The 13,688-nt window shown below is 43.9% G+C and overlaps 1 protein-coding gene and 1 long non-coding RNA gene across 3 annotated transcripts in view; one reads left to right on the top strand and one right to left on the bottom strand.

Annotated features, from left to right (window-relative positions):
- IQCA1 (IQ motif containing with AAA domain 1) overlaps nt 1-13,688 on the bottom strand; it is an 82,851-nt gene that overhangs the window by 15,341 nt on the left and 53,822 nt on the right. The window contains exons 10-14 of the mRNA XM_072342232.1: nt 10,382-10,488; nt 10,073-10,168; nt 5,896-5,951; nt 4,308-4,390; nt 2,075-2,182 (exon numbers count right to left, since the gene is read on the bottom strand). Coding sequence (XP_072198333.1) covers nt 2,075-2,182; nt 4,308-4,390; nt 5,896-5,951; nt 10,073-10,168; nt 10,382-10,488 — 450 coding nt within the window. The remainder of the gene's footprint in view (nt 1-2,074; nt 2,183-4,307; nt 4,391-5,895; nt 5,952-10,072; nt 10,169-10,381; nt 10,489-13,688) is intronic.
- LOC140255008 (uncharacterized) overlaps nt 1-13,688 on the top strand; it is a 51,862-nt gene that overhangs the window by 5,206 nt on the left and 32,968 nt on the right. Inside the window, exon 1 of one of the 2 annotated variants that reach the window (XR_011904362.1) lies at nt 11,257-11,366. The exons of the other annotated variant lie outside the window; for it this stretch is intronic. This is a non-coding gene — a long non-coding RNA (uncharacterized lncRNA). Of the gene's footprint in view, nt 1-11,256; nt 11,367-13,688 lie in introns of those variants that run through there. 2 annotated transcript variants of the gene reach the window in all.

Genomic DNA, 13,688 nt, shown 5'->3' with positions numbered 1-13,688 from the left:
CCATTTTCTGTTCCCTTGATTTCATTTAGGTGAGCATTTCTGGTTGCTCTGCTTTGCTTGCATCGAGTGCTCAGCACTTCCAAGTGTGCCTCATTGCCTCCTCTAGGTTTAAGTTCAGTTTGGGCAGTAAGGTAACTGCTCCATCACTTGAGAAAGCCTGGCAGAAATACAGCACAGTTCAAGTGCTTGATGGTGATAGATACCCAAGTTTTAAGAATTTCCTTTCAAAGAAAGGTTTCTGATAAGGCAGACAGGTAGGCAAGGGTGGTACCGAACAACAAATCCAACTTATCTGTGTTCTGCGGGTTAGACACTGTGCGTGGATATCAATGAACCTGGTGCTAAGATAAATGCCATTATTTCAGTGCCATGCAGGGTGTAGTGAAGCTGTCAGCCACCCAGCCTTTGGTACAAAATGACTAAATATTAATAATCTATTACTGTTATACATAGATGTATTATGGAGGGGAGCAGCAAATTCCTCTAAGGGTTAAAGATGAAGTGTGTCTTCCACCATTGTCTCCTGCTTATTTCAGCTGCTTGTGTTCTCAGTGCTGTTTCAGCTGGAACTTTCCTTGCTATCAGGTGAAAACCTCAAGAATAAACTACATGCAGTGATCTAATGATTAACTAGTTCTGAGACCAATTAAGTGAAATGTCATCCATAACGTATTGCCCAAAAGGTGAAACCGTTCCTGAGACTTTTTTGGCTTGGGAAATATTTTTTTACTCAAAGGCATTTTTCAAGCTGCTATTGCAAGTATGTTGTTTGTTGAACTAGTCCAGGGTCTCTTCTCCTTAGATGTTTTTGCCAGTTTCATAAATGGTAGAAAATTTACAGGCTTTCTTCCTCCCCCTGCTTTGGGAGTGTCTTGGGGCTTGATTTCACTCGATTAGATGGTGTTAAAACATAACCTTGGAGGAGTTATCTGATATGTGAAAAACCACATGGAGTCAGTGCAGAGAGGGATAACTGCTCAAGTCTCCCAGCTGACTGCGGTCACGCTTGTGGCCAACCCCTGAGCATTATCCCAAACCAGATGGGAAGACTTTGGCTAAGGAGAATAGCGCTGGTGCTGGTAGCATCATGTTCCATTAACTTGACTCTTCAGATTGAGCACTCTTCACTTGGGGGTAAAGGATGTTTCTTCCCAAATAGCAGACAAAGAAGGGTCATTGCACTGAACTAAGGCACACTGAGCCCTTCTGCTGGATGGTGGGTCCCTGCTGTATGTGCACCCCAAGTGGCCCAAATGCTTGTCTTCCTGGAAGGCATGCATAGAGCAGGGAGAAGGAGAGGGCTGTGGCATATTTGCTCCATTTGCCAGATGATGCTGAGATGTTATTTTGCCCATATTAAGGGGGTGAGCAGATAGTGACACAGCCTGGGGGTGGATATGCCCAGTTAAAATCTTCCCCAAAATCAAGTCTCAAATTGAAAATGATGCGAGTGAAGTATAAGAGGCCCTTGAGACGAGCACTTCTTGCAATCAGCGGAGCTTGGCTTCGTGCCATTCCCAAGCAAAATATGAAGCAGGTTTTTACATTAAAAGCAAACAACCTAACCCAGCAAAGCTTTGCTGGATGCTGCTTAAGTCTGGCTTTAAAACTGCAAGGGCATATTTAAGTGCTCTCTCTGATGTCCAAAACATACTCAGATTAATTCCTTAAATGATTGCATTGTTTGATACTGAGTAACATTAGCCAGCTTGTAAAAGGTAAATTGCAACCTTGGCCCTTCCCTTAACTTGATTAATTTTGATCACTGGAGCTTGTTTTAGCTATTATCTTTCCCAAGTGATTTCCTTTTATGTGCTGCCATTCACAAACTGTTAACATGAGAACAGAGATGGTATGGAAACACAATACCTGACAATAGCATGTGCAAGCTCCTCGATGCACTATTAAAATGATACGGTCTTCACTTGGAATGCCTAATTGAAAAACAATTATACTGCAAAATGCTTTAGATTACCATTAATCAAGCCCTGTCAAAGCTAGTAAAAATGCACGTTAGTGACAGGAGGCAAAGCCATCGTAGCCTGCCCTGCAGTGATTCCTGCAGTGCTCTTACCTAAGGGTAGTATTCCATACAGTGCTATCAGCTGTCTGATATCGGCGAGAGAGGGCATGGGCTCTACATCCACCTGACACAGTGTGGTCCCCAGATAGCTGTACTCGCCTGCAGGGAGGAAGCGTGGGCTTAATCAACGTGACAGTGAGTTGTTATAAAATGCATAACTCAAGGAATGTGGGACTGCCATAGGATAGTGTAATGCTCTCAGTAAATGCTGAACCATCACAAGATGGACACTCAGATGGGGCAGTGTTGGAAATGTGACCCCGAGACATTGGAAAGGGGAATGCAATGAGGAAAATAGCGTTGAACGCACTATGGGCTCTTCCTGCTAACAAGGCTGTAGGTGTTCAGTCAGTCTTGAAAAGGTTATTCAAGAAACTTTATGGAGAAGAACCATTAGCAGTGCAGCAAAACATGCTGCTGGCGAGGGGCTTCCAGACTTGGGGTTTTGCAGGGCTGGGGTGCTAGTGAACTGCACTCCATCAGAAGGTTTTTGATAAGGGAGAAAGAGACTAACAGCCTTATCTCCTGACTGCTGCGCATCTCAGCTTCGTGCCGTGTGAGGCATTTAAGAGCTTCACCTCATCTGGTGGGGATTTCGCTTTGCAGTTCACCTTCTTTGTTCAAAAACAACCCCAAGGAAGTGAAAAATCACTGACATTTACTGAAGTGATCTAATCTTGCCTCAGCTCTTGTTACAGAGCTGTAATCACATTGCTTGACCTGTCAAAGTCCATCTAGAAGATGAGTGGGAAACCAAAGAGCCAAGAGGACAGGCCACAAGCAGGAATTCTTGTAATAACTGAGTTGGTGATTGTTTCTTGGTGTAAGTTATGCGTAGTCATGATGAATATGGGTGGAAAAACAACAGCATTTATGTTCTATTGGAGATAAAAAGGGAAAGCATGAGGGCTTTCAGAACCGGTGGGTCAGTGTTGGCCAAGTGAGAAAAGTGGAGTTGTGCTTTGGGGTAGAAAGGCAGTTGAGTTGTGGTGCAACCGCCCCTCCCCTCTGAAGGATGAAATTCATTTCAGGTTTTATCTTTTATTTAAGGAGAAATCAAAGGAACCGGATAGGAATTAATCTTCACAGATTTAATTAGAAGGCATCAAAGGGTTTAATTGCAACTGAACATAAATCACGGTGGAGATTCTCTGACTAATTTAGATAAGGTCACCAAGAAAATTAGTTCAGCGATGTCAGTTTGTCACAGAGAGGGATATTTTGGTGCCTTTACTCTCTGTACAGCACAATTCCACCCTTTGTCCTTTACCCAGGAGCTGGGAGTGAGTGACCTTCCTTGGGATACAGCCCTGTAGGAGCAGAGCAGATGAGGACCGATTTTTCTGCAGTCTTTGTGCCCTTGGATACTTAAAGAGGGAAATGTAGCATTAAAAACAATTACTTTGAAGTCTGAAACCTAGGCCAACTTCAAATACATCCTGTGTCTTGTTCTGGCAGCCTTAGGAGTGTGACTGATTGCTGTATGGAGTAGCAACACTGATAGTCCGGGCCACCTTGGTACTGGGACATGCTGGGGACCTGTCACGGGTGTGAGCAACCAGATGGGCATTGCTATACTCTATTTTTGTGTCCAGGGCCTTCTGCTGGCAGGGGGTGTTGTTGATGTGACTTAGGGCAGCCTTTGTATTGCAGAGAAGCCAAGGTTCAAACCTCCTTTGATCTTGAAGATGGCCTAAGTTCATGCCAGCTTGCTCCCCAGTTTGATATTGTCTGCTGTTAATTATCTGTTGGCCGAGATGTGTTCTCTAAACAACTGCACTTGGGATGTCTGCTGGACGGAAGTGACCTTGGGAAGGACAGACAGTAGTGGTTGGGCAAGAGGGTTCTGAAATGCAGAACTAGGCAGACGCCTTCTATTTAAATACCCAGATATGTCTCAAGGTTCAGGGAGGTGGAGGGATGGGGGCGAGTTTGCTCTGCCTGCTGTGTGCTCCTCAGAGGATGCCTTGGTTACACCTCAGATGGCTTGTGCCATCCCAGACCACCCGTGGCTTCCAGGTGCTTGGAGCAGAGCACCAGCTCTACAAGCAGACCCAGGCTTCAGGAGCAGAAGTGAAAAGCATGAGGGACCCCTAAGGAACAGACGAGATTTGCATTACTCTTAAACTAACTCTTGACAGGAAACAGGGGTTGGTGAACCTTGAATGGCTGAGATTTGGTCTGATTAAACATCAATTTTTTAGCTGTAAATTGTGTACTTTACCAACGTAGTCGGAGAGATTCACTGGCTTGACTTTTATTAGTATTCCTTCTTCTGCCAGTTCCCTGTACAGAGAATCGATGGTCCTGTGGGCAAGAAGCATCACTCAGAAGTTATGGGGCACTGTAAATAAAGCCTCAGTCCTTCAGCAACTAAGCTAGCTTCACAGTTATTTATGCTTCCCCTCCTTTATAAATGCACCTTGTAGCCCAGAGTTTGAGGTGATTAGCTCCATCAGTATGAAATCAATAAGCATTGCTTTGTGTGCTATGGCAAAGAGTCCTTTCCTACCTCTTGCACACTCCTGCGCTGCTCCCATTGCCAGGTGGGTGATGCAAGATCAGTTACGACTCGTGTAATAGACTTGTTCATTAATATCAATTACTGGGAAATTATTTTTAAATTATACAATAATAGCTACCCTAACACTACTATACCTATTCACTTAGCTCTCCAATTAGTAGTAATTCATTAATTCTTCCTGGAATTTATTCTGTTTACGATAAAGTCACCTCATCAGGAACGTACTGGCAGTGGCTCAACTGAAGCAATTGGTGGTCCATCTACTGCAGTGATGATGACCAGAGGGTTGGGGGAAAACCATACAGTAGAAACTATGACATAACTTGTGCAGGGGAAAGGTTTCTTCCTGTCTCTACCAGTGGTTGGTAGAGGTTTAACATGCTTTATATCTGTAGTCAGTTTCTTCTTTAGTCTCTTTTTTGGAGATCTATCTAAATATTAACTACAGTGACATATTTTGGCATAAGGTTTGACACTGATGCAAGGACTTCTTGAAATGAATGTAGCTGTCTGAAGTTCTTGTTATACTCTTCGTGTAAACAATACAGATCTGAGCCTGTCTAGGTCTCTTACCACACCTGCACTACACACATTATCTCATTTCATTATCTAAGCTTTTTTGTTTCTGTTGCCTATCTCACTGGGATATTCTGATCTTGCTGCAGTAGGAATATGTAATAGAAGCTCTCAGCTGGGCAATAAATGTATGTTTGAAGTTAGTAGCCTTTTTCCATTTCAGCTGGGAAGCCTTAAGCTTATGTAGTGCTAGCAGTGCAATTAATACAGCAGTAGTGATAAGCAAACACCAAACCTCAAATCATCCCAGTAAAGCAAGGTTGTTTATGAGAGCAAGGATATACAAAAGGCTGTGAAGTCCACTAGAACTCATACTGATAAGACAGATTTATGCAGTGTGTGTTTTACCTCTGAGGTGTTGATTTATAGAGTACAGGGCTGTCTGCAGCCTCTCTTATCAGACTGCAGCTGAGATGGGGAAATCTGCCAGCCAGCCCAATTGCCAGGTGCTTCTGCACCTGCAGACCCAATTGCAAATAGCCCCGGGGAGGGTAATATCTGAGTGTTATATATCTGTGGCTCTGCAGACTGGAAATAAACACACTGAAGTTAACAAAGACTAGCTCAAGTTGCAGAATGCAACTGATTTGTGTGTGGTGCTGGAGGTGGGCTGTGTACCCTCTTTGCCCTGTTATCTGGGGGTACTGCCCTCTCTGGAGGGCAGTGGAGAGGTAGTGGGGGTCTCAGGTAGGAAGGTCCTATCTTTATTTACCTGTCAGGAGTTAGATCTTGCTCCAGCTCAGATATTTTCTTCTTCCCCGCCTTTTTCTGAAGACCACAGAGAGAGGCAGGAATTAGTGGCAATACTACAGATATATATGTATGTAGATATATATACTTGAACCTACTGAAGTAACATGAGGACTGCATCTAGTATTTGGACGTGATCTTTGTTATCAAAGAATCCAAAAGGAACAAATCAGAGTCTTGAATGCCCTTAGATATGGAAGTCATACCCCTGTGTGTAAAAGCACAGTGCATGTTCCCATTTGGAAGTGCCGCACTCATGTGAGAGGTGAAGAAGCTCTGGCTTTGTCCATAAGAGCTTATCTCCCTCATTCCTGCAGTGGGGCATAGCTTTTGCCTACAGAAGAAAAAGGGTGTGGGGTCCAATTTGCTTCTCCAGACAGCACTCGGGTTTTTCATGTCATGTTAAAATACACATGCAGTAGCATCCCTAAAGTCCTCTGCTTGAGCAAGATCTGGAGCCAACTCTCCTGTTTGTCCAGCTGACTTCCCAACCAATAGACATCCTTTCTGCTCTTGCTTTCCTAATGCCTTGGGAAAGAAGCTTGAGGAGATCAGAAGAACATGACCTGCTCTTCTCTTGATGTTTTTAACACACTTTTGCTATGGGAAGATGTTATGTCTCAGGTGGCTGCTTTCTTGATACACTGATGGGGAGGAGGGGTGGTAGAAAACACATTAAGATGTGAATCAGTAGCATCAGGATCTCCATTAATTAGAGCTTATGGCATGTAAAATATAGTTAGGGTTGATTAGCAGAGGAGAGCATCCTTAGTCCTTGTGCCATGTCAGCACCCAACCCTGGTGTCCATGCAAAGTGTTTCAGTGGCACTACACACACAGGATTTCTACAGCTTAAATTTAGGTATGTACTTAAATGGGTAGTAGATGAAGACAGATATTTTTTTTCCCTTAGAATGTGCAAATGGGCTTTTATCCTAAAGAAAAGGAGCAGGAAGAACAAAGTATGTGCCATGTTGCTTCAACAACTGAGGAAATACTGAGATGCCAGCAGTTTATTTCTCTGTTCATCCAGCTTTGTGTCTTTAACTTTTCTTCCAGCAAGTCAGAAACTGATTATTGTGGGGTCTGGCTGGGAAGAAAAGCTGATTTCTACCTATGCAAAGACACTAAGCATATGCTGAATTTATTGGCCAACTGGTGGTGTCCTCGAGGCAGCTTCACCAATAAATGCAAGACAAAAATGTACTGTGCAGGGGGAAAAATGTGTTTTCCTAATCACATCGGCATTTATGGGGAATTTGGCAGACACTGAGATGTGATAAGGGGAAATATGAATTGTAGACAATGGCTTCCCTCCAAAATGCCTTGCTGGGAGCTGCTTTTATTTAGGAAATGATAATGTTTAATGAATGTGAACATGCTCATCGTTTATAATGGAAATCTCCTTGTTCCTATCTCTGAAATGTCAGTCTAGTTTCTGTTTAGCCATCCGTTCACTCGGTTATTTTCTGCTTTGACACATCACTGTGTAGTGAACTGCATTTGTTATTACTTGGCAGATGACAGAAGACTCTTCTGTGCTCAGTGTGGTGTCTTGTCTTGCTGTGTGGCCTCAGGAGAAAGTTTTCAGTAGCTCAGAGGTTGCCATGAGCAAACATGGCCCTGATTTGAGACTGCCACCAACTGGGGGGAAAAGCAAAGAGAGGAGAGTGCTCTTGTTTATGGGAAACGAGTGTTGCAGACTGTGAAGTGTTGGGAGTGGATTCCTTGGATCAATTGCGATGCTGGGATGGGAGGCTGGACTCCACTGGCTACAAAAATCCAATGGGGATTGTGAATCAGTGTCCTCAAACCTGTCCTGTCTTCAGTTCTGGCCTTATTGCAGTTTTGCTCTTATCAGGTCATGTCAGACTCTTTCTGTAGCAGCTGCAACATTCAATCTCTTCTGGATTGAATCACAGAATCGCAGAATGGCCCAGATTGAAAAGGACCATCTGAAAATGACCGTCTGGTTTCAACCTGCCTGCTATGTGCAGGGTCACCAACCACCAGACCAGGCTGCCCAGAGCCACATCCAGTCTGGTCTTGAGCCCCTCCAGGGATGGGGCATCCACAGCTTCCTTGGGCAACATGTTCCAGTGCCTCACCACCCTCTGTGTGGAAAAACTTCCTCCTAATATTTAACCTTAACCTTCCCTGTCTTAGTCTAAAACCATTCCCCCTTGTAATAGTTTTGCTTCTGTCTGGTTGCACTGATGGATTGCAAAGCTCTTCTGGGATGCTAGCAAGGCCTGTTTCAGAAACAATCTAGGTTCCTGTGTTCCCTTTCCCTGACTTTTTTTCACCCTGGCATTCTAGCCATGCTTTTTGTGTTCACTTAGGATGGGCTGCTTTACCTGCAGTTGGATCCAAAGCCAGTTCTTAATCCCTCTGGGGACCAGAGCAGGAAAACCAATGTAATAGACAAGATAAAGAGCACTCAAATGCAACTTCCATGTCAGTGACTGCAGAAAGCTATCTGTTATCTCCTATGCTGGGTGCAAAGGCAGTGTAAAGACAGAAGGTCCGCAGTAGGGTATGAGGCTTACATCTTCAGCCCACTGATCCACAGCCTGCAGACAGCGAGTTGCGGCTGTGCATCATGCAGAGATGCACCACTTTGTTTCTGTTGCACATTCATTCTCTTCCTGTGAGAGTCTGAGGATCAGGAGCCACCTGGAGCACATCCTGCTCAGTCACAGTGCCTTTCTGAAGGAGGACATTTGTGTTCTGGACCATAATAAGATTTAACAGCAGAACTGTCAGTAGGATGGGGTGCTTTCAGCATAGGCAGGAGCACGCCGGCTCTGCCTCCAATGGCAGCAGTTGGTCTGTTGTAAGTCAGGTGCAGTCTAATCAGTTTAGGTGTTTCTGGACCACCTTAATGATTTTGGAGACCCCTCCATGATGAGCAGATCAATCTGCCTTTCCGCATAAGCTTATCATTCCAGATGTGACAAATGGGCTTTTTATCTTCAGGTGCAGTGAGAGCAACTCTTGATAGGGTGAAGTGTCTGCTCTTTAAGTTAAGTGGTGTTTGATGGTTTAGGAGGTTGTAAATCAAAAGTCTTCAAACAGCTTTGCATAGGGAAAACATGTTTTGAATCGGGTAGCTCCTTACAGTCCCCACCATTCCTTTATAAAACTATCTGAACCAATGTTTTTCAGAGGAAAACCTTTAGGGAACTTATTGAAGTAGCACTGCTTTTCCTTCTTCCCCTCCCCCCTTCTCTCTGGCTACTGGAACAACATGGGAAAACAGAAGTTAAATAAACTCTCACCACCCAAAACCACCCCAACGCCGCCAAAGAAACAAACTGACTTTAAAACTTTAAAGTCATGACGTGATGTTTTGAAGCAGGGTTTTGTCCAGCTGATCTCAAGCAGCCCAACACGTCTGCCCAGAACAGTTCACATATTGCTGCAATATTCAGTCTGGGCATCTTAAGCCTCGCTATTTTTGAAACTGATCTAGAAACCCAATCGGTATCACTTTTCAGAGCCTCTCCAGTCTCTCATTATTGAATTGCCCTTGTGCCTTCGTCAGGTGAAAGAGCATTTCTCAAGATAATTGGAGTAGAAGTACTGCAAAATCCAATATTTGCACGCTAAAAGGATTACAGAACTGGAACACAACACGAGATTAGGGTTGGCTGTTTGCCCTGCGCCTTTTAAGTGCAACTGCTGATTGAATGGTAGGGTCTGTGAGCTCCCAGTTATTTTGTACTGACACGATCTCCAGCTTAAATGCTTGGGTAAGGAATTCTGGGAACCACAGGCTATGGGATTTTGCATATGACAGTGTTGTGCAAATAGGTGTGAACGTGAAATGTGGTTAACACATTAAAATAATGCATGTCTTTAACCTACTTGATATGTTTAAATAAACTTGGCTTAGTCACACGTTCCCAGCTCCTTCAATACTAAGCAGCAATGTAGTTCATTAAGGTGCACCTGGCTGGATGTCAGCTGGATGTTGCTATAGGGAAGTGAAAGGTTTCACCAAGAGATTGGAAGTGGCTGTTTAATGTACAGTTACCATTCTGCAATTGGTGTCCATGGGTCTAACTCTAGCACCGATCACGCTGTGGGCAGAAAATTGATGCTTACTTCAGACTCTCACAATTTGCTGCTCTTACCTTTTCACCTTTTTTCCCCTTTTTCTTTTTGCCGCTCTTCTCTCCATCCACAGCCAGCTTGAGATTCTCCAGCTTCTTTTGCATCAGTTCATCCACCTGTCCAAACACACACAATTGAGTCTTTCTAAGTCTTTTTTTCTCACACCACCTTGCAATGAAGCGCTCGGCCAAACAAGCATTAAAGCAGAGAACGGATAGTGGGCACTCTGGAAGGAGGCAAGGTGTAAGCCAGGACTGGTTCTTCCATTTTCAGAGAGATACACACAAGCAAGGCACATTATTAGAGTCTTCTTACTGCTGTCTGCTCACCTGCACTCTGATCTCTTCCTCCACTTCTTCCCGCTTCTCTGCTTTGATCAGCTCTGGGTCGTGATCCTGGAGGAAATCCCTTCCTTCGTCTCTGTTCTGCCAAACGGCTGTTATCCAAAAGAGAGAAAATAAAGGGAGAAAACTTACAGAACTCATTGATTCCTCCAACTGCTTCTGGAGGCTTTAAATAATAATAATAAAAAAAGGTAGTTGTAGGCAGCTTTTATTAAATTATTAGTGGTGGGAAAGAAGCAGACTCAAGGGACCTTTACCAAGTTCAGAGCCCCGTTGTGGTAGGATCTGCAAATCTTGAGGTTAACTGGTTTATTTTTTGCCTTGGGCTGTAAATTGGTATTGGGTATCAGGAGGATAATAATAGGATATTGAGGCTGTCATTTGCTGGTTGTAAGGCTGAATGGCTGGACAGTGCTGGGTTGTTTAACCATACCATGCCTGATCTTGGCATCTTTTTCTCTCTGCTTACCAGCATTGTGCTCAATTCTTTACCAAAAAAACAATTGCAAGGAAAGTCCTGTCCTGAGGGATGTGCTTATTATGTGGCTCTTGGCTGGTACAAAGCAGGGGATCAAAGGAAAAAGCTGTATCATTTATCCAGGTAGTTTCCCTTGTCTTATCCTGGCCAGTTCTTTAATGCTTAAAGAGGACTTCAGCTGTTGCAAACCTTTGTAGGAATTCACATGGAATATGGGCCAGAAGCACTGGTGTAAGGGAAACTGTTGATCACAGCCTGAACCTCTGATTAACCATCTGAGGCAAGTGATGAGTCAGCTGTGGGAGCACAGGTGAAGGTGATTCAGCTGTGCTCTCATAAGGGGTGGAGCTTGACTCCAGCTCTCCTAGACCCCATTTAAGGGCTGACCACCACTAAGGCAGCATCTCTTTCTGGAGACTGCTCCTTCGTGGAGTTTTTGTGGCGAGCCTCAACATTAGCGAGCATCCATCTTGACTGAAAGCCTCAGCACTGGTGAGTCTTTTCTTATATACACTCTGGCTATCCGTTTACTCTGTAATTACAACTATACACTTGTGTTATTCCAACTATACAACTGGGATATGTGATAGACATAGGAGTGAGATGGGACAGCATGTCTGACAAAGCAGTTTCATGCATCCACCCATGTATGATGTAGAGTGCATCTGAGGAGTTCTAGGCTTTGTAGGCTGAAGTCTGGCAAGCTCTGAGCATGCCTGAATTCTCTGCTATTAGCAGGAAGTACCTTTTTAATGGAAACGCCTCCCCTCTTTCTATGTTTTTTTTCCTCTTTCTTTTTGGAGCTAATTTAAAGGAGGACAATCCATAACTTTCATTTCCTTGCATCTCAAGCCCTGGCAGTATCTCTATAAATGACAGCCAATCTCCAGCAGTATGCACTAATTCAATTTCCAGATGATTTAAAATGACAGCTTTCTGCTTAAAGATATAGGCTCCTTTATGAATCCGTTTTGTAAAGGGGACTCTTTCCTGTGCCTACTGCCATTTCTAAGGCACTATAAAATCTGGAAGGTTTTCACAGTACCCATAGGAGATCATTCTGGTTTTAACCCTGTTAATATAATACTGGCTGCTATTTCCATCCCCAATGAATTTTCAGAGCCCAATTACAGACTGCAGAGCATTTGCAACTTTACACGTGGGGAACGGTTTTTGCAGGTGAGCAGTCTTAGTTCCATCACAAAAAGCGTTCAAGATGGAGAAGGGCAGCTGATTTTAGGGAACGAGGAAAGAAACTCTAAGGTATAGACGTAAATTTCTTTGAATTACTCATGGGTCATCAGGCAGCATGACAGATGTCACATAATATTTCAAGAAGGAGAGCTGACTTGCCCTTGTTACAAGGTACCTCCTCCAGGGTTACCAGTTTGGAATTTCAGCCTTGGGGAAAAGGAATGTTACATGGGAGTGATGTGAATGTTTAAACGCTTTCTCGCCTGGGTCAACAGGTTGCAAGTGTGGTGTTTTAACAGGAGTTCTATGGTTTAGGTGTTTATTTCTCATGGAGGGATTTTTATTCTGTTCTTTCTGTAATTGTTTGTTGTCATTTTGTGAATGCTTAGCAGTTAATACCTGTGGTATGTGGGTATTAGCAGTGATGCCCCTTGGAGCTGTCTTTGCCATTACCTGGTGATGAGTTCTCTGTGCTATATTAGCCACTGGGTTAGAGGTCTCTAGTCTTATAAAGGACATGGCTAGCTCATAGCTGTTAGATGCTACGTTGTTCTTTCACAGATCAACAAAACACCTCAAAGTTATTTCTGAAATGAGGTCAGAGGGCTGAGGATGTTGTTTGCTATGGTCAGTCAGAAGAGCCTGGTGTTATGTTACTGACAGTCATGCAGCTATAGAGCTATTTTTGGGAGAGCGTGCAGTGCAGTTTATATTACCCCTTCTAAAGCAGGGCAAGCTTATACTTGGATTGCTTTATATGCATACCTCTCCAGGCTAACCAAAAGACAGCCAGTGCTCTAGTGGGGCTGCCGACATCTCCTCTTCTGTAGCATTAGCTTTCCCTTTGCAGACTAGCAGGTAACTCAAATGAATAAGTCTTTGCACCCAGAGGGTGGTGATGCACTGGAACAGGTTGCCCAAGGAGGCTGTGGATGCCCCATCCCTGCAGGCATTCAAGGCCAGGCTGGATGTGGCTCCGGGCAGCCTAGTCTGTTGGTTGGTGACCCTGCACATAGCAGGGGGGTCGAAACTCAGTGATCATTATAGTACTTTTCAATCCAGGCCACTCTATAATTCTAAGAATTTCAGAGCAGCTTGTGACTATTAATTGTAATACTTCTATTTGAAGCACGATGCTTTTATTCTTAACACGGCTGCTCTCTGGCAAAAGAGTTCAAAGCTTTTGAGAGGCAGTAAAACTACACAGTATTACCCCACCTTAAAGTGTGTGTTTGGGTGGAACTCCAGTTCAAGCACGTGAAAGACTGACTGGCTGCTTTTGAATGGGGGTTGCAAAACTGAAACCTAAGAAGGCTGAGATGGTGATTCAGGCTACTTACATTTGCTCCATGTATGCTTTTGCTATTCCACTGTAAAAGCAGACATTGCTTGCACAGAAACTGGCTGTTTCCAGCAACACTATGTAAAGTAAGTGTTTGAGATAGGGCTTGGCAAATGTAGCTTAGCAACTAGTAAAACTGACTAATAGAGTTTTGGGAGAACAGAAGTGTTCCTGAGTTCCGCTGAGGTTTGTTTAATAGTTTGAGCTTGGTAGTGAGAGGGGGAAGAAATGGAATGGAGGCGTCTGTAAATGAAATGCTTGGAACTTGGAGCAAACTC

This window comes from Excalfactoria chinensis, chromosome 7, assembly GCF_039878825.1.
Source record: "Excalfactoria chinensis isolate bCotChi1 chromosome 7, bCotChi1.hap2, whole genome shotgun sequence".
Classification (NCBI taxonomy): domain Eukaryota; kingdom Metazoa; phylum Chordata; class Aves; order Galliformes; family Phasianidae; genus Excalfactoria; species Excalfactoria chinensis.
The sequence above is the reverse complement of the archived record's forward strand: the minus strand, read 5'-3'. Positions and strand labels throughout refer to the sequence as shown.